Here is a 21241-nt window from a genome sequence, read left to right as displayed (position 1 = left end):
TGGGCTTGCGTTCTCTGTTTGGGGGCAGGAAATACTGACTACCTGGGGATCTGTCTGGTCTCACTATGGGGCTGCTGTCACAGAAAGAGCAGATTAGGATTTGTCTGTGCAACAACCTTGCCCCCGTCCCCCCAGTTCTGGCCCAGGGAGAACCGAGGAGAACCGAGAACTCAACCCATGCAAAGGGTCTATGGTTTGCTTTTACTCGGGGTCCTCTCAGAAACCCTAATGTCACACCGTTCTGACAAGAAAAAGCAGCTGGAGACAGCACAGAGCTTCCCCCACTGTATCAGCGGTCTACCCAACCATTCTCTGCTCAGAAATCCTCTCTCCCCTTCCTTAAGTATCCTTTACTCATCACACTCAACTGCATCTAAGAAGAAATTATCCTGAGCTTCCCCAGGTGGTTCACCATGAATGAATAAGAGGCTGAGCTTAAGCAGATCTCAGAGACAGGTCTAAGGACCACTGACATTAGAATTGTCACCAACAAAGCTGATTTTGGGGCCAGCTCTCAGACCTGCTGAGTTAGAATTCCTGGGCTGGGGGGCTGGAAATCACCTTGGTTAGAAAGCACCCCATATCACCCTGATACCCAGCAGAGTTGGAGAACCACCAGATTGAACAATTTCTGGTCCCTCCTGGTTGTCACTTGGCTTTATTCTGAGTAAATATTAACTTAGGGTCTTACCCCAAGGAGCTGCCCCATCTAGTAAGAACTGCACGGTACCTTGAATTCATTTTCTTTGTCTTTTGTGCCTTTGTGAAACGGTCTGTCATAACGGAATTTCCAGATATGATTCACTTTATAGAAACTTTTGATGTTGTCCGGAACACCCTCTCTCTGTAGGACCTCCTGGCTCTCCGGGATGGGGGTCACAGCGTAGATCTGCAAATCTGGGGTGAACGAGTCAAGGAAGAAACCCCACTGGGCAAACCCCACGGAAGTCTGGCTTGAGCTGGAGCGTGGCAGAGAGAAGAGGATGAGTCCCAATCTGGCGTTATTTGGGTGGAGGAAATTTAAAAAATTCCCAAGGAAGGGCCCAGACCTCACTCAGTTCATAGCAAATCTCTTCTCAAACTACAGGCCTTGAGTTCGTTTTAGGGAGGAGATTCTGACACAAGCATCTGTTTGAAATTTCTATGACCCATGAATTTATTTGTCACTGGTTTTTTGGAGGGTGGGAATGGTTTAGACCTTAGGTACGCAGATCTGTATTAATTCTGATCCTTGCGTCTTCAGTCCATGCAGGAGATGCTCTTATCTTTAGTCTCTGCATGGCCCCTTTTAAATCTGTTTGTTTGGTTTTGAAATAATGTATAAATACTCTTGCAACCATGGCCAGAGACACAAGCCAGTACTGATAGCGACTTCGTGTACCTGTGTGATGCTCCAGGCCAGCTTCCCCCCACACTGGTGGTACCCACTCTCCCATATTTGCCCTGATGAGCAAGGGGTTTAGTTGTAGCTGATAGTTTAAAATTGCATATGATTATATACTTATGTCCTCTTCTCATTCAAAGCAGGATAAAGTGTTTTCCTTGATGTAACTCCTTGCTTCTGTTGCATTTTAGTTTCCACTTTGACATGGTCTACCTAATTATCAGTGGGAGATCCTGCTATTCCTTAAGATCCTCAGGTTCAGGAAGAGACAGAAGGACCCAGAAAGGAGTATCGGGGTGAATTCCCTTTGTCTCTAACACCTATGTCATTTCAGTTGCGTTGTTTGTGTTTAGACAATGGAAGTGTCAATTATATATATAGACTTACGTGTATAAAAGGCTGTCCAGGATAACTTGGCTAAGAGCCCCCCAAAAGATACTGAGGTAACTCTTTCTCATCCCAGAATAAAAATGTCAAGGGAAAAGGGGGTGAATGCTATGTGCCAGTAAACATAAGGCTTTCCTTGAACTAACGTTGTTTCCATAGGACATGCCAGAGGAAAACTATTCTACGGGAAATCACTAAAAAGGGCTTTAAAAGCAGGGTTGAGATAGAGAAAACTTTTCATGCAAAGGAGAAGAAATTAACAGAATCTTCAAGAGATTTCTTTGCAGCGGACCTCATGATAATAAATAGCACAATTCTGTTCAGAAGGAGCTAAGCTAAAATAAGAGGATAAGAAACAGGAAGAATGAGACCGTGGCAGCTGAAAAGGGGGCCAGAGGCCGAACACCCGGGCACGAGAATTCTATGCTGCGCGTGGCCGGGTGGCAAGCAGGAGTGCTGCTGTGGATACACTGAGCTTCCGCCTGGAAGATGGTCTCGTCGGGCTGGTTGGCGTGCTGCATGGCGATAGCGTGGGGAAACTCGCTGAGCATCCGCTGCTGGAAGGCCTCCAGCCTCTCGTAGTCATGCCCTCGACACACGAACTCCTTGTTCTGGACATGAAATGAAAACAGGAATTACAACTTCGTAACTGAGCACATTAATTCCGAGAGAAACCACCAAACAGGACACTGGCAGTAACTGAGCACACGCCTCACAGCAATAGACTATAACCATCAACAACAAAAGTACACTGGAACAGTCCAAAAATGTGCCCAAATATTAAAAATGCAGGGCGAAGGCCATGAGCTTCACTGCATTGCTTCCAAGGAACCCCAGCAGCACACCTGAGTCCTCCCAGGTCACCTGCACGAGATGCTGAGAGGATCCTGATTCTCAAAGCACCGGGTACAAAACAAAGCATCCATGCTCCCACCTACTGTGAACAAGCACACGTGATAAAGATTATTTTCATAAACTGGACAGCTAACTTATGTGGAGAAATTCACCATGTGGAGGAAAAGAAAGTAAATGCAATCTCTAAAGATGCATCTCACTGTATTCTTTTTTTTTTTAAAGTCCCCAGAGATCAGTCTTAACTTTCATAAATCCCATCCTTGCACAGAAAGGAAGCCTGGACCTGCTGCGTGCCCACTCTCTCTGCTGGCACAGGAAGTTTCCTTGCCGTGACCGACTCAGCTCAGCTAAGAGTTAGGATTTTCAGGGGCTTGCAAAATGTTGGGCTTATTTTTGTCTGTCTTTTTGTTTGGTTTTGTTTTCCAGTAAATACAAGTATCGTGGGGGACTGGGCTGCCTCTTTTCAAGTAAGGCTGGTGAAGGTCACCCCTGAGGTAGACGAGAGCTGGACGGATAGGCAGGTTTCCAAAACGTGCCTTCATGATGGGTGAGAGATAAAAGAACTCTTTCTGCAGTTTAATGATGATGAAATTGCGATTGTTGAGTGTAGTCATTGACTAGGCACTCTGCACCTATCTTATTTAACTCGTAGAGAGGAAATACACACTTAAAATAAAAAGAAAGAAAGAAAAGAAAAAAAATCTAACTAGACAAACAGGGCACACAATGAAACATAAATCTCTTTCCCATCCTTGACCGTAGTCATTCTGCCCAGAGAAACCATTCTTCAGAGACATCATATGCACGTACAACTTTGTCAATAAATAACCCATTTTCCATGAGGGTAAAAAAACTACGTAGATCGTATAATTATAGAAATGCATTCATTTATTCGAGCTTTAAAAATTATCTTGAAATGGATCGAATAAAAGGAAAATTTTAATGAGGAATATGTTTTTAAATCAAAGAACAGACTGGAATCTGATTTCCTAATCAAAGCTCTAGCCTCATGATTCTGAAGGGCGCAGTGCCCTTTGGAAACCAATAGAGGGTAACCCTTCTCTTTAATTTTGAAAGACCTGCCATTTATATTTGGAAAATCTGGTTTTAAAAAGAACTAATGTAGAGATTGGCTTATTGTAATTGACTTTTTAACAAACTTTATTAAGGGCAGTTTTCTAATCCACTAGATTCTCTTTAAATTTATGGCTCTAAAACGACTTCATTTTTTAAAAATTTTATACTTTTAATTAACATTAATTGCATATGCTAGGCAGATGCCTGGGTACCTTGTGGTACACTTGCTAGCTGAATTCAGAATTTGATCGGGGCTACATTATGGCTTTTGTGGGCCCCTTCCTCCATAAGAATATAAAAATCATATTGTTATGATATTTTTATGACTGATTAGGTATAAAGACAAGTATATCAATATTCTTTAATGTATAATACACAATACAATTTGTAATAACTTGTTTTAACCTAAAAGTTCACTTTTTTCTTCTGATTTTTAAAAGTAATTAAAACAGATTTGTGGGCCATCTAAAAACATTAGGGTCTCCAAACTGTGCATAACGGACCAGTTAGCTGTGAGTACAAGATGGAAGCAAATGTAATCTTTAATTCGCAGGATTCTGAGCCAAGAGAGGAAGGGGGTCTGCTGTGGCAGGGTCACGTCTGAACCCTCCCGTGGGATCTCAGATGGGGTCTCCAGCCATCACAGCTCTAGAATGCTTTTCCATCCACTCAGAACCTGGCCCCAGGCCATGTGCACTGAGGGGGTTGCTGATAAGAGCCCAGGCCAAGCATGTCCACTTTCAAAACTTAGTCTTCAAATTCAGCAAGTGTTCTGAATATGCCAGTGTCTCTGCCCTAACATCAGGATTCCCTCTACCTGCAGGCAGGCCCACCTTCAGAGGTAGCTTTGTGACCACGCATACAATATTATGAAGGTTCTCTTTTACACCAAAAAGGAGATTTTACTTATGTCTGAGTGGCACCCAAACGCACAGTCACATTAATCAATTAAAGATGGCATCAACCTGTCATTTGAGTGTTTGTTCCGTGTGACACTAAAATGAATCTTTGTCTGTGGTGTTTGGATATTTTAGAATATAGATCTCTTCTGAACCTGAAGGAAAGAAGGGATAAAACCTTTGGTTTGGGGTCACGGAATATTAAACTCGTTGAGCTCGTGTGTACTAAGACCTTTCATTCCAAAAGGCAGATATATTAATGATTATTAAACAAACAATGAAGTCAAATCTTTCTCCTTTCCCATCTCCTTCAAGTACCCCCAACCTATATCTATTGATACATGCTGCTAGTTAAAGCAAGATTTAGGGCAACACAAATACCACAACATTTGTACACTGAGATTTAAAGTTTGTAATGAATTCACTTAATTTCAAAAATTATCCCAGACACGTCTCCTTAGTTGCTTGGGGAGGTACATTTCCTCTCCCAACCAATGTTTTTATAAAAGATGCCACATATTGAAGTTTTCAGTAAATATGAAGCATCTAAGATACCACTTGGCACGATGTGAAAAATGGGAAGAATAGTCAAATGTTTCATCATCCAGTAGGTACTTTAGAGCGTCTGGAAATTTTCCCTCTGCACAGAGAGTTTATTCTAGGAATAAACTGGATCCCATTGCTGACTGACATTTACCTTTTCACAAAGTCATCAAGCAGGGCCAAACAACACTTTTCACATGATTCTGGGGTAGATTTCCACATGATGTGAAATTGCAATTTGTCTGTGGTCTGCAACCCCCAGCCCCTGCAAGTCCCTGCCATTTTCCTGTAATACTAACTCTGAAAATGGCAGACTGAATAGGATAGTGAATATCAGTCACACAAAAGAAACAGCTCTAATTACCAAAGATTGCTCATCGATATAAACTTCAAAACTTAGGAGGAAAAAAATCAAAAGATTGTTTGATATCTTGGGAAATTATTCAAAACTCCCAGAGAAGTATGGTGTATTAAACCTAAAAAGTGAAAAGAACATCTCATGATGTTATCACCTGTCTGAAAAGGATAACATGTCGCTGATATCTTAGCTTTTTTGATTGCGATATCTATATTAGAAGTCCAAAAGCAAATTAGATAGTGCATTACTTACTCTTAAGAAAAATGGAAATTTTTTCCCATAAAATCCAACTCTAAAGAACTCCGGTTCAAGACGTTGCTGGTCCATAATTTTGTCATACAAGGAGGCTTCCATCATCTAGGAAAGCACAGGAGAAATGCTAATCACTTTATCTCACCTTTCAGCTCTACCAATTTCTAGGAGAGGACATTTCGTATATATCAAGGAGAACTTCATTTTAGTTCAGTTTGCAGAAAAGAAAGTTTGACTCTCTTTCCATGCTTTAAAGCAGGGATCAGCCAACCTAGTCTGTAAATGGCCAGGAAGAAAATCTTTTAGGCTAGGCAGGCTACATGGTCTCTGTCACAACTGCTCCATTCTGTGACCTCCACGAACTGTTCGCTGATCCCTGCTTTAATGGATCAAATGCATTATCACATGTTCTCACCAGAGAAGGTGATTTCTATGCACACAGTCTATTGAGGACATTTTTATTTGACGGGGAGGAAAATATTAACATGAACTGTTTGAAGCAAAGCCTTTCTGGAGAATTCCAGTACCCGATGTACTCCCCTATGTGTTTGCTTCTCCTCGGACATGGTAATTCTGGACATTTGGAAGGTACAAACTTGCACAGGTTGGACAGGGATAAACTGACAAACTAAACCAAGAGGCCCAGAGCACAAAGTGCTGTCTGAGCTGAAAGCCCTTCAGTGTGTCTTTGACAATGGTGGGGCAGCAATGCACATAAAGCTTATGGTTTCCCGTTCATGGTATTATCATCCCCAGGGGTTCCAGGGAAAGACTAATATTGTACTTGAAAGCAACCCCCTCCCCCGACCCCTGTAACAGCACCCGGAAGAGCAGTTGGCATGAAGTGTAACGCTTAGGGTTTATAAAGATCTTAGTGACTATGGCACCCAAGGGTTTTCACGGGGAAACACTGTAACCTCGCTTCTGTCACAGGCACAGGATGCCAAGATGAGCACAGCGGCATTTTTCTATTAAGCTGCAGAGCCTGCCAGAGCCAGGATGACGTACGGAAGGTAAAACAAGGCTTTTTCTCTTTGGTTTTCACATTAGGAGAAATATCGATGAACTGCGGACATGAAATACTACATGAGTGTATGGGGCCCGCTCCCGCCAGCAGAGTGAGTGATTGTGGTGCAAGGGATCGTATGTGCTGTGAAAGGTTTCCGAGATCATCTCTTAAACTACTAGCTCAGAATCCAAAGGCACCATCGTAATCCTTTTTTTTTTTTTAATATAGGAAAGCTGATGATCCTATTTTAGAACGCTGAAGAACTTAAGTATTACAAGATGACACCAAATGGTCATGATTTGAAAGAATAAGGATGGGGTGGGTACGAAAGGCTTGTCCGAACATAAGAGAAGAAAGGGACAAAACCTTCGGTTCAGAGACACAGAATATTAAACTCCTTGAGCTCTTGGGTACTCAGACCTTGGTTTAGGTTTAGCAAACACAAAGCTATTTCTGAAACTAAAGAAAGGTGACACCTATAGAATTTAGCCCAAAAATATTTAAAAATGGGTCCATGAGCCATTTCTACTATTTTGCTGTGCAGACTAAGAATGGCATATTGTTACAGACATCTGGGTACAAGTGGGAAGCTCTTCAAACAGTGTGGGGATTTTCCTCAATAAACTGAAAATATTAATCCTGGCTTAAACTGTGTATTTCTGATGTGGTGTTTAGTAAAGATCGAGGGCCTACTTTCTGTATACTCATCAAAAGCCTCATGCAGAGCAATTTGCTATTTCTCTGTATAAATAGCTGGGCATGCTTCAGGGGAAAACACTTATCTTAAAACAGCTTCCTATATGACATACAATGAGCACAGAGTGAATTTCGTAGACCCACACTGGGAAGCTCGTCCACGCAGGGGGCCACAGCCTGACCGGGATGCAGCCTTACCCTCATCTTGCTCAGGTTCCTGTAGTCATAGTAACTCTCATACTGGTCTGCGATCTTCCGGCATAAGATGATGCCATTCTCCCAACACTGTGGACAGACGAGGAAGATGACTGTTAAGTATCCCACCGCATTACGTGCTTCCACCCAGAGGTCAGGGTGTGAGTGCTTTCAGATCAGCAGGCCTTACTTCTGCATCTTTATAGCCTACCTTTAATGGTACCACTGCACCTCGAAGCACGAAAACAGCATGCAATTCACATGGAAATGATTAAAAGTTTGTAAGAAGGTGGAAATGTAATCCAGCACCACAGCTATTAATATACGGTGCAGAAACAACCTTTTCTGGTATCATGACAGAATCATCATCCAAAGATAACGACCATTCCCCTGTGGCCCAGCAGATGAGTCAACCGGCCCTCAGGGCTGAGTGGGGACTGACCACTGACCCCCTAAAGCCCAGTTAACCTCAGCCGGCACACTGGGTTACTTCCTTGGCTCGATCGTTCCTGTAAATTGTGAGGGTTTAATCCAGCTGGTTACTCTCGGCAGAAATGCAAAAAGTCCTCGATGTAGCTCGAGTCTCAGCAAACTTCTGCAAAGGACCCGCCAGTACAGATGGTAGGCTTTGTGGGCCATACAGTCTGTGTCACAACTGCTCAACTGCGCCATTCAAGCACGAAACCAGCCATAGACGCGAATAAGCGTGGCGACGTTCTAATAAAACTGTAATCTACCAGCACAAAAATGTGAATTCCATGCAATTTTCGCATCAGATATTCTTCTTTTGATTTCTTTTACCATTTAAAAATGTGAAAGCAATTCTTAGATTGTGGGTTGGACAGAATGAGGTGGGGAGCTGTTTGACCCACAGGCCACAGCTTACTGGCTCCTGACTCAGCACTCCCGGGGAAGGGCCAGAGACTTTGTAGCAGCTTTTCTCCGAGGAGGAAACATTACCCAGGAGGGCAGAAGGCACTGACTTCCTTGCTATTAACATAAGGATATGTCACTGTAGCTAAATAAATAATAGAGGATGATGGGACAGAAGCAATCCCCTTGCATCAATTTTTTAGATGTACCCAATTACGTTTAGTAAAAGAACGACGTTGTATTCTAATCTTCTGTTTAACTTGGGCAATTTGGACCATACATTTACACCTAAGGCATGTGTCACCAAAGCCGCCAAGAGTTCAAATCAAATAACTGTGGTCAGGTTCTCACACGTTTTTAAAGAATGCGGCGAGTCCTTAGAGAGGGTGGGGTGGGGAGCAGCATGCCGAACTGCATTATTGGGCCAGGTTTTCAGTACCATGGCATCTCCAACTGTACGATGGGACACCACACAACTCTTTAAACAAGTTTCTTTTATTTCGCGTGACAGAGAAGTGGAATGGGGCGGAATACAAGCCCATTTGGGGAGGTGCGTGAGGTGTGATATATGGTGTTTCAGAGAAAATACCTGGGTGTCAAGACCTCTAGACGACTGTTTCTCAAAGTGTGGCCCATGGTTCATACGCAGGAATCTCCTGGCATCTTCATTACAACCACAGAAGCCCTGTCCCAGGCCAGGCCTACTGAAACAGAACACTTGGGGGCGGGGCCAGGGAACCTGCACTGTGACAAACTCCTGGGTGTTTTTAGTGCACACTGCAATCTGAAGGCCCTACTTGAGGAGGTGGCACCAAGGAACCAGAAGGAATGGGAGGTGAGCAACAACGCAAGCCCTGCGGAGGCCACCTACTTTGCCTCTGTCGAAGTTCTGGATGATGGTCAGGTGGAGAAGCTCCTTCCGCTGCCACTCCGTCTGCATGGGGTATGCCAGGAACTCCCGCAGGGGCCGGTCCGACCATTCCAGTAGCTCATCGTATAACAGCAGGGTGTAGGCGGCCTCTGAAAGTCAAGTGGGAGGCAGTGATCACGACAGGACCCCAAACAACCTCCCCTCACATGGGGCTGGGTGGTGGCAAATCGGAGAAAACACTACTTCCCGTATTTCGTGATATTGAAGAAAAATGTCCAGCATCTATACAACAGCAGGTTAATGAATGATGACTTCCCCAGAAGTTGGAATTAGCAGAGATTTGTATCTAATCTTTTGGCTTCCTGTATTCATTCATTTGTTCATTTATAAATCTCTCTCTCTCTCTCTCTTTCTCTTTCTCTCTCTCTCTTTCCCCTTCTCTTCCCATCCCTTCTTTCTTTTTCCTACAATGCCCGTATGCTACTAGCATAATAAAAATGTTGAAGGATACTTGTAGCTGGTTCAATGATACAGGGACGACATACATTTGTTTGCTTGGGAAGTTTGCTGGTACATCCCTTAAAGTGGGACTTTGGGCGTCTTCCAAAGGGCATGCTTAGGAAACCAAAACTGGTAGCTAAATTCTTCTGGATAATGAAAGGCTGAAATATCTGAAAATGGTGTTGAGGGAAAGGGACAGGGTACAGGCAGAATTTAGGAGTGGCAATGATGCCAGAGAGAAGATGAGTGTGAGAAGAAATGGAAAAAAAAAAAACCTAGCAACGAGGAGGGCTCAGAAAGCACAGAAGAGATGAATGAGGAGTGTGTGCGCGTGTGTGTCTGTGTGTAAGGAGGGAAAGAGGGAGGAAACACACAACTGTTGTGAGCTGTGTGACATGACTGTCCTGGTTGGGCCCCCAGAGCGTCAGCAATGGCTGCTGACATCGTTACATGTTTGGTGTGGTCGGGATTTCTTGGGGAAACATATAAAGGGGTGATTTTCTGTATATACCTGCAGAAATGGTGACCTATAGGCTTAAGCATAATTGACAGGTACTATTTTGATAGAATTCTTGCCATTCTATAGGTCTCTTCTTTCCCTGAACCATAAATACAGCCAAATAGGTCAAGAAAAGGAAAAAGAATTCATTGTTATTGATGGACTATAATACATTTTCCCTCTAACATTGTGATAGCCAACTCATTTACTAAATTGAATAAAATGGACAGACTCTTATGTTATTAGTCCATTTAACTACCACCCCATACGTCTCTCAAAAGATATAATAGCAGCTCTTAACACAATATCAATAAATGGTGATTCTTTTTCTTCATTTACTCTTAAGTGTAACCACATACAGAGCTCTAAAGTAACATGGTAATTCTACTACTATTATGTGGCCCTCTCAATGTATAAAATATAGCTGTAATAAGACAGGCCTGGATCCCTTTCACTTTTGTCTTGCCTCTTACGTGTAGCCGTCCTGTGAGACAGGCTCTGGCCTTCATTCTCTTCGATTGCCTTTGGTGAGCTCAATCTCCTGGCTTCTGTGATTGTTGCGAAAGCTTTCTTAGCTCACCCTCAGTCTCTTCCCCCCTCCATTCAGTTTGCACACTGTTACCTGTATGATCTTTCTTCAATGAAAATGATCGGTTTGCTCCCTGATTAAAACCAGCCACCAATTCTCAGTAGCTGACAGAATACATGTCGGCTTCCTAAAGTGACAGAGAAGGTGGGCCATGATCTGGCCCCCACTAACCTCTCCACTGACCACTGTCCCTCCACACAAAGCAGGTAAGAAGGAGCCCACCATTGTCTCTTCTAAGGGGCCTCCAGCCCCCACAGTGAAGCCTCCTGACTCCAGCACCAGCTCTGATGACCGAAGTAGATGTGTCCCGATGCAGAGGCAGCCGGGTAAGATGGCAGCTCCACGGGGACAGAGGCGCCTTCTGGTGCGCGGGCACTGCCCAGCCTCGTTCCCGTGGAGACCAAATGTACGAGCGACAGAGTATCTGCTAAAGCGTGTCGGTTAACGGGGGGACATGGAAACAGAGCTGATGTGACACTGTGGAGGCTGCCGTGGAAAACTGCTCCTGATGGGCCAACAACGGTGCTGTGTTCTGAGTAAACATCTAGTTTCCTCTGTGACTCCGAAGATCATTTCCTGACCTTTAATTCCCCATCTATCCTTAGAATAAATGCCAAGCATCGCAGAAAAGCCCATGAGTGTCTCTGTTCCTCCATCTACTCGGCTCCTGCCATCTGAACGAACGGTGGTTCCTCTCACATGCCCTGGGCACGCATCCCCACAGGCCCTCACGGCCCGCTCCCCAGCCTCTCGGCTGTTCCCTGCTGCCCCACGGCTACCCAACAACTCCCACTTTCTCTTGCTGACCTAGCTCCACGGTTCCCATCTTTACCTCTCAGATCCCCAGCCCCTGAGCACTCAGAAAGCCTCCTGGAGACTGACCATTTTACATGAAAAAGATGAGGAGGACAGAGGGAAGTCTTTCCACAGCCGAAGCCTGCAGCTGACCACAGGCAGTGACTTAAAGGACACTGAAGGTCAAGTTCTTAGACACAGAAAGTAGAATAATCATAGCCAGGGACTGGGCAGGAAGGGGACGGGAAGTTATTGTTTAATAGTTACAGGGTTTCCGTTATGGGAGGTGAAAAAGTTCTGGAGATGAAAAAGTTCTGGAAATGAATTTCAGTTGCACAAAAGTATGAATGTACTTACTGCCACCGACATATACACTTAAAAATGGTTAAGACAGTAAATTTTATATTATGTACATTTTGTCACAATAAAAAAAAGGAAAATAATGGCAATAAAGGGTTTCTAGTCCCCAAACTGTTTTCCAAATCATAACTGCCCAGGATGGTCCAAGGGAGGTTGGAAGGTCAAGTGTGGGTGAGATGCCCCTGGAAATTGTGGGAAAACAAGTAGGTACTGGCAGGCCATGAGAGGAAGATGACAAGTGACTGATTGGTAATATGGGAAGGTGTGAAGACAAATTACACGTGTTTTAGAATTTGATTCAAGAAATGATAATGGGTATCTCGGGGTAAAGGAAGCCGGAGAAAATATTCATTAAATAAAACATATATGCCTTCCAGGTATGAACAACACAGCAGACGACTAAAGACGATTTTGAAAACATTAGCAACTGTAGGTGTTTTACTGTACTCTGTTATATATTCATCCTTCTGTATCTTCCGAAGATAATATTATGTACTGAAGAGGGAAGAATGCCACATTCAAAATTTCCAACAGACAACCGTTTAAAAAGTATTTGGGGGCCAGCTCATTCCATCATTTTGAGAAGTACATAGTGAAGACACCAACGTGACAAAAGATGCAATAACCTCGGAGAAGGAGGGATGACTCAGGAGTGGAGAAAGTCTGCAAAAGGTTAAGCCATTTAAACTGAATCCTATAACGATAGAAAAATTTCTCTATCAATTTCGCTTTCTCCAAGGACACACAAAAATGAGGAAGAAGAGATGAAAAAATGTTATATGGGAAAAGGAGTTATTTCTTATGACTTTGGGGAACATAAAAACTGCAAATGAATTAAAGAAAAAAAGATTTACCCATTTCCAGAATATAATCAGATAGATTTGGACTTTGTTTCAGAGAACCAAAATGTAACTGTTATATTCGGGAAGAGCTCGTCCTCAGCTCCTTGTTTCATTTCCTTTTTTATCGGCTTTAAAATAAAAGAAACCTACTAGGTCCACCCCCCTCACACACACAAGATATACAAAGGAGGTTCACCATTTTGCTCAGAATTTGGCTAGTAACTACTTAACAATGACCATTTAAACTCTCAGACAACATAATCATCTCAAAAATCTTAGTCTATTTATTTAAATCTATCAGCACACCTCTGCAAAGCAATATGGGGACTTCCTTAGAGATTAAGGAATTACCAGTATTGAAGGAGAAAAGTCTGCTCTCCAGGTGTTACAACTTAATTGACTGCATTCGTTAGTGATGCATTTACTTAAATCTCATATTGCCAGCCAATATTCTAAGCACTGAGAAGACTAAGAAGAAGAAAACATCACCTCTGTCCTCAAGGAATTCACCCTTTAATAGGAGACTTCTCTGTCAGTCTATCTACCTACCCATCTACACACACACACACACACACACACACACACACACACACACACACACACCTTATATACAATTATTAATAAAAACAATATGATAAGTGCCTTAATGCACATCTGAAAACTTGCAATGGGAAAGGAACTGGAAATATCCATTCAGCCCATGAAAGATGGGTGGTAGAACACAGAGTTGGTGAGGGAAAGAGAAGGAAGAGAACCCCAGCAAGGTGAAGACTTCATGGAAAACATGATAAAGGAGCTGGTCCTGAAGGAAGAAGAGAAGGAATGCAGAACAAGTGGTCAGGGGAGGCTGAATAGACAGGTGCTGGCTCAGTTATAAAGGGTCTTGAATAAAGAGTAGAAACTTTATTTTGTGGAAGACCTGAATTGACAATAGAGTTCTATCTGGAGACGGGGCTGACAAAATTTTCTTAAAAGGCCAGACAGCAAATGATTTAGGCTTGCAGGCCATGTGGTCTTTGTTGTAACGACTCAATTCTGCCATTGTAGCACAAAAGCATCCATAGACAACATGTAAATTAGTGGTTCTGGCTGAGTTCTAATAAAATGTTCTTTACACAATCAGATGGCTGGTCTGCTGGTTGAGTTTGCTGAATGCTGCTGTGGTGATAGGTAAGATGTTGTCCAGGTGGGAGATGATAAAGGCCCAACTGAGGCAGAGAAAGTAGGAACAAAGAAAGGAAATTTTTTCTTTGACGGTGAGATATTTTTTTTCGGAAGCGAAATCAACAGGACATCATACACGCTTCCCTGAGGGAGGTTAAGAAGAGACATATCAGAGACAATGTCAAGATCTCCAGACTGAGTAAGCCTCATGCTACTAATGGATGGAGGAGAACTACAGCTAGAGGCATGCGTGCTTCAATTCTGGGAAAACAAGTCATTCCAGAGAGGACACCTTTGCTCTTTCAAAGCTGAGGGAGTGGCCACAATGCAGGGGTTCCTTGGAAGGGTCATGTGGTGAAAGAACAAGATCTGCAGTTCCCACCTAGATCCAGTGGAAGGGCTCTGGCTCTGCTAAGACGGAGGAAGCACATCCCGCCCGATCTTCCCCACTGATTGCGACGAGAAACCCTAGACAGAACACATAAAGCAGCCATTGGCAACTCTGAAGGGTACGGTAGAGTAGGAAAATCCCTACTCCAAGAATGACCATCTGTGGCCAATCTCTGTTTGCATTGTTTTTGCCTCTTGGCTCTCCTGGCTTAGACTACCCTGTGTCCTGGAACTGCAAATGAGAACAGCAGGAAAAAATTCCCAGAAGAGCTCCTTTAGTCAGAGGATAGGGAAGAGAACCTTCTGTGGGACGGGGCATATTTGACTTTTCTGGCCTAGAAAGTCTGATCCTAGGAACAAAATTACAAACTGCAGTGGTGACGTGGGGGCAATCACAGTGGCACACAGTCTTTTTACTTTCACGGCATGGCCCCCAGGAGGGCCAGCTGTAAAGGGGTGCACTATAGTGTGGAGAGAATCAAGCCTTGGCTTTGAGTATTTGGACTTTGATCAAGCCAGAGTACTAGAAAAAGAAGTCCCTGGGAGATCTGAAGAGTGAGGAGGATCACCGAGAGAAGGATGATGGAGACAGGGCTTTAAAAATCTGTGGGTGGCGCCCTGGGCTCACTCCCAACCTGCACATATGTCGAAGAGATCAGAATCAACAACAAAAAGACTCTGAGAAATGAACTGTGATATAGATCCCTGTCTAGGCCCCAGACTCCCCCCGGGTGACACACATGCAGGAAAGACAGAATAGTACTGCAAGACCTTTGAAATCCTTTGAAAACATTAGGATCACAACCTTCAGAAGGTGGTTCAGGTCTTGAGCTTTGAGACTAACTAGATTGATTGCCCACTAAAATAAACAACGTCAACATTCTCCATGGGATTTTAACAGAATCCAGAGCCTCATAACATTCAAAAATGTCCAGGATACAATTCAAAAGTACTCGACATTCAAAGAAGCAGGAAGACTAAACAAGCCTCAGAAAGAAAGAAAATTAACAGATGCCCACCCCAAGATGATTCAGATGTTGGAATTACAGACAAGTTACATCAAGCAGCTATTATAACCATGCGCCATGAAGTCAAAGTGAACACTTGAACAGAAAGACAGAAGTTCCTGCAAAAAAATTGAAGCTATTTTAAAAAAAATAGCCAAATGAAAATTTTAGAACTAAATAATAACAAAAGTAAAAATTTCACTGAAAGGGCTCAATAGCTAAATGGCAAGGACAGAGGACAGTTAATAGACTTGAAAGTGGATCAACAGAAATCATCTAATCTGAACAACAGAGAGAAGAAATAGCGGGGAGAAAAATGGACAGAGCCCCAGGAACTTATGGAGCAACACCAAAAAGTCGAATAGCCATGTCATTGGAGTCCCAAAAGAGAGGAGAAAGATTGGTGCAGAAAATATATTTAAGGAAATAATCCCTGAAAACTTCCCAAATTTGGTAAAGAAGTTTCTAGATTCAAGAAGCTCAGCCAACCCAAACAGGATAAACTTAAAGAAAACCATGTCCATAGATATTATAATTAAACTGCTGAAAAACAAAGATAACATCTTGAAAATATCAGAGAAACCCACATATTACATAGATGTGATCAATTTAAATGACCCAGATTACTCATTAAAAGGCCAGAAGACAGAAGAACAACATTTTAAAAGTACAGAAACAAAAGAATTGTCCACCTACAATTCTATATCCAGCAAACATATCCTTTAGGGATGACGGCAAAATAAAGACAGTCTCAAATGAAAAAAAACAAACAAAAGATAATTCTTCACCACTAGGTCTGCTTTAAAAGAAATACTAAAACAAGTTCTTTAGGTTGAATGAAAATGATATCAGAGGGAAATTGGGAACTTCATGAATGAGGAAAAAGCAACAAAAGTGATAAATATCAGAGTAAATATAATAGACTATTTTTATTCTAAGTTCTTTCAAATAGGTGCGACTGTTGAAAGCCACAATTATGCCATTATCTGATGGGGTTTTCAATGTACATAGATGTAGTACATACGGCACAAAGTGGGGAGTATAAAGAGACCTCTATGATTGTAAAGTTCCCACATTTAACTTAAAGTGGTAAAATATTCACTTTAAGTAAAGTTAGGTATGTATTTTGTAACCCCAGAAAAGCCACCTCTAAAACACTACACAAACAGATATAGTAAATATATAAATAAATGAAATACATAGAAACATAAATAAATCCAATTAAAAATAAATTTCTTTCTTTATCTGATATGAAGGTTGGGAAACAGAAAACAACCAAAAGACAGACCAATTACATAAAAACACATTTCACTTTTACACTAGAAATGCTAGAGTGCTCAGCCCTAATTATAAAAAGCAGAGGACTTATCGTGTTTAAGAACCAGTGTTCAGCCCACTTCCGCCATCCTGCGCCAGAAGACAGAATTACCTGTGAAGTTCTGTGCTTTGAGATGCAGGTCATAGAGTTTGTGAATGTAGCGTATATACATCTCTTCCTTATTCAATTCAGTCTTATAGAAGTTCTGTGAAAACAAGCAGAAGTGTGAGAGTTTCTCAACAGTCAGGGCTGCAGACATCCGCCATTTATTCTGCTGAAGTTTCACAACTTAAACCAAGAGAACTGATGCATTTTTTCATGGAAATGTCTTTAAAAACATTAAATAAGGAGGCCCAGTGACGTGGTTTTAATTCAACACTGTCTATGTTAAATATGACCTAGAAATTATTGGATATGCTAGAGACTTTTGAGGGGTATTATTACCACTGATTCACATTTCTTTTGTAACTGTCTATTATTTTTTGTTAGTTTAACTGCCAATGGACAATCAGCCTACTCAATTAAAAAACAGTAAAATATGTAACAGATTAACCCATTCATTAAATTTAACCAGCGATATTCAAAGGATAGTTTTATTTTTTTAAGTTAATTAATTAACTTATTTTGAATTATTTTTTTAAAGGGTAGTTTCTTTAATTTCAAGTTTCAAACACATTTTTGCTCTAGAAAAGAAAATCTCTAAGATGTACATGTAAGGATGAGTAAAAACAATGTAAAGGCATTTCTCCCCCTGAAGAATCATGTGAAAAAGGGTAAATGAAAAAGCTCTTTATTGTGACGGTATAATTTGGAGTTTGTTATTTGTGCTGGAATTGAAATGCTTCTAGTTTATCTCCAAAACATAAAGGGATTAATAAGAGATTTTGTTTCAAATTATTATTATAGAGGCATGCTTATTGAAAATATTTTATGTATTTACAAAAAAATATATCTTGACCTTACTAAACTTCACTAAAATATTTTAATATTAGTTATCAAAAACTCAACTGGAGTTACCGGAAAACATTATGTTGGCATTTGAAGGTATGTTAATATATATACATATATAATATATGTATGTATGTATATTATATATATAATACATACTATATATATATACATACATACATACACACACACACACCCCCCCTATACGAGGTCTGACAATTAAGTCCACGAACTCATCCTAGAAAAAGTGCTAAGTACCTCATTGCTAAATATCACTACGGTCACCTTTGGAGTACTCCCCTTGGGAAGCTATGCACTGACGCCAGTGCCTAGTCTACCCTTCAAAGCAATTTTGGAACTTTTTCTGGAATGGCCATCAGAGTTGTCGTTGTATTACCCTTGATGTCCTGAACGGCATCAAAATGTCTTTCTTTCAATATTTCCTTTATCTTCAGGTAAAGAAAGAAGTCATCAGGGGCCAGATCAGGTGAGTAGGGAGGGTGTTCCAATACAGTTATTTGTTTACTAGCTAAAAACTCCCTCACAGACAGTGCCGTGTGAGCTGGTGCATTGTTGTGATGCAAGAGCCGTGAATTGTTGGCGAAAACTTCAGGTCGTCTAACTTTTTCACGCAGCCTGTTCAGCACTTCCCAATAGTAAACTTGGTTAACTGTTTGTCTAGTTGGCACAAATTCATAATGAATAATCCCAACTATCAAAAAAAGGTTAGCAACATCGTTGCAACAAGTTCGTGAATGTAATCATCAGACCTTGTATATACCACATATATATACCATAAGAATAACATACCTTTAAATGCCACATCTACTTTGGTAACAGACTAATGTCACCTGTGTGGCTCTTTAAATTGTACTTGAGCTTGAAGCCTGAGGACCTTCTGTCAATGCACTTTCTGGATACTACCTGACAGGTGGCCATTCTTCAACATGAGGACTCTTCTCACCTTGAGATACTGACATTTAGTTGAGTATAAAAAATACATATTTTTTCAAATTTATACTGTGGTACTCCCCCCTTTCCTCTTGTGTCCTGTAGATCTTGGCATTCTTTAAAAAGTTAAGTAAATAATGCTATTCGCAGCTCTCATGATAACCCAAATCATTTTAATTAGCAAGAATTATTGTACCATCAACACAAGTCTAACAATGCCACAGCAGGCTTTTACATTATTAAAGGATGATTTGCTCTAATAGCTTTCTGGTAAGAAGTAGCTTTCTTGGAGAACAAAATAAGCGTTCACTCTGTAAATGAATAGTTCTTTAAAAAAAAAAAAAAGAAAAAGAAAGAAAAGATCTCTCCTGTCATCAAATGAGAATATTTCACATATGTCTGGCAAAACTTGTGACTCAAAGAACAAAACAATAATTACATTTCCTAGCATTAGTCATGTCGAAGATTATGCATCTTTACCAATTTTACACTACAGTTTAACTCTGATCCTGTAAAGAAAGCCAGAGCTCTCCTGAAGACAATCCTGAATTTATCTTTCCAGCATTAAGAAAAATCTCTGAGAGGAAGTGAGTAGTTGAAGAGAACCATCTTGCTGCTAGAAAGCATCCAGAACTTTCCATATGGAGTAGAAGCTGGAAAGATTAGCTCCAATGTTATACATTTGGTCCTTTAATAATAAGTATTCTTGTGCTAGTTGATATTAGAACTTTCAAACGGTAACATTTTCTGTAAGGACTATTGTCAGTCCGTGCGAAGCTAGCAGGTAAGTTATTCATCTCAGATGAATGCTGAAGGGCCACTGGTTTATTCCCCCTGGGAGACTAAACACACTTAGGGCAGAGGAATAATTCCTTCATCGGAGAAAATGATGTCTTCTGGTTTCCCAATTGAGGAAGTGAACTTCGGGTCTACATTTATTTGTTTACCTCAAATGGAAGGCACTGTGAAAGAAGACGGAGACAGTAGAACAAATATTCTTTTGGAAAAGAGCAAGGGCTTCCCTTTAAGGTGACTTATGAGACTTTGTGCCCAGAGCCAGGAAGAAGGAGAGAAACTGAGAAGATCTAAAGCTTACAGAGAACTTGGTTTTTCTCCCCCAAAATGGACGTACAAGCTTAGGCTAAGAATATTCACTGTGGTGAAAAGCTGGCCATAAAACTGGGGAAACACAGGAGATTTAAACGCAAGAATGTCTGTGTAGAAAGTTAGAAATGAGGGTAAGAGGAAAGGTAGAGAGGCTGATGCAGTGAGTTTGGCCCAAGGGATGGTGCTTACTGCCCACAGTAACTGATGAAAAAACTTACAGAAGAAAGTGAGTCACCAGATGTGACAAAGGATGCTCAGGTCTGACTATTTTTAGTGAATTCTGTTAGAGGTGGAGATGTAACCATTAAATTTGAAATGAGGCAGAAGTGGTGGGTGTGGTATGTACTCAGAGATGAAGAGAAGTGGGGCAAAAAAATAAAGGAGGGACACGGGTAAAACGATAGTCATAAGAAAGTGAAAGTCCAGACCTAGCAATCCCTCTTCTGAGTATCTACCAAAAAAATCTGAAAACATTTATACTTAAAGACACATGTGCTCCAATGTTCACTGCAGCTTTATTTACGGTGGCCAAGACATGGAAACAACCAAAATGTCCTTCGACAGATGAATGGATAAAGAAGTTGTGGTATATATACACAATGGAATACTATTCGGCGGTAAGAAAAGATGAAATAGGACCATTTGTGACAACATGGGTGGATCTTGAGATTATAATGCTAAGCGAAATAAGTCAGACAGAAAAAGCAGAGAACCATATGATTTCACTGATATGTGGTATATAAACAAAAAACAACAAAAGAACAAGACAAACAAATGAGAAACAAAAACTCATAGACACAGACAATAGTTTAGTGGTTACCAGAGGGTAAGGGTAAGGGGGGTGGGGGGTGGGAGATGAGGGTAAGGGGGATCACATATATGGTGATGGAAGGAGAACTGACTATGAGTGGTGAACACACAACGGGATTTATAGATGATGTATTACAGAACTGTACACCTGAAATCTATGTAACTTTACTAACAATTGTCACCCCAATCAACTTTAATTAAAAAAAAAAGAAAAGAAAAGAAAGTGGAAGTCCTGAGCTTTGAAGAGGGGCCGTGAGGGGCATAAACAAAACAAAAGAAGACTGAAGCCAGTGACCTAGGACAAGACAGAATCAGCACCCAGTGGGAAGGGCAGGCAGACACAGAACAATGAAGCCCATGAGAAAGTCAAACCGGCAGGATACCTGTGCAGGCACTAGAACACACGGTGCGATTTCATCTATTCTGCACAATAAGACAAGGAAACCATGGTTCTCACACATTTAGAAATGGAAACAGTCAGATATTCCCATATTCAAATTTGATTGGTGGAAATTATCAAAAGCATCCACTAACCCTATACTAAAACCTGAAAACTCAATG

At 41.4% G+C, this 21241-nt stretch overlaps 1 protein-coding gene across 4 annotated transcripts in view; it reads right to left on the bottom strand.

Moving 5' to 3' along the window:
• The window catches only part of DOCK4 (dedicator of cytokinesis 4), a 368315-nt gene that overhangs the window by 26133 nt on the left and 320941 nt on the right, over nt 1-21241 (bottom strand). For all 4 annotated transcript variants that reach the window (XM_033088115.1, XM_033088114.1, XM_033088112.1 and 1 more), the window contains 6 exons: nt 16976-17069; nt 9400-9548; nt 7659-7745; nt 5756-5860; nt 2241-2382; nt 731-897 (listed from right to left, as the gene is read on the bottom strand). In XM_033088115.1, coding sequence (XP_032944006.1) covers nt 731-897; nt 2241-2382; nt 5756-5860; nt 7659-7745; nt 9400-9548; nt 16976-17069 — 744 coding nt within the window. The remainder of the gene's footprint in view (nt 1-730; nt 898-2240; nt 2383-5755; nt 5861-7658; nt 7746-9399; nt 9549-16975; nt 17070-21241) is intronic.

This window comes from Rhinolophus ferrumequinum, chromosome 20 (assembly GCF_004115265.2).
Source record: "Rhinolophus ferrumequinum isolate MPI-CBG mRhiFer1 chromosome 20, mRhiFer1_v1.p, whole genome shotgun sequence".
Taxonomy (NCBI): domain Eukaryota; kingdom Metazoa; phylum Chordata; class Mammalia; order Chiroptera; family Rhinolophidae; genus Rhinolophus; species Rhinolophus ferrumequinum.
This window is presented reverse-complemented; position numbering and strand designations above follow the sequence as displayed.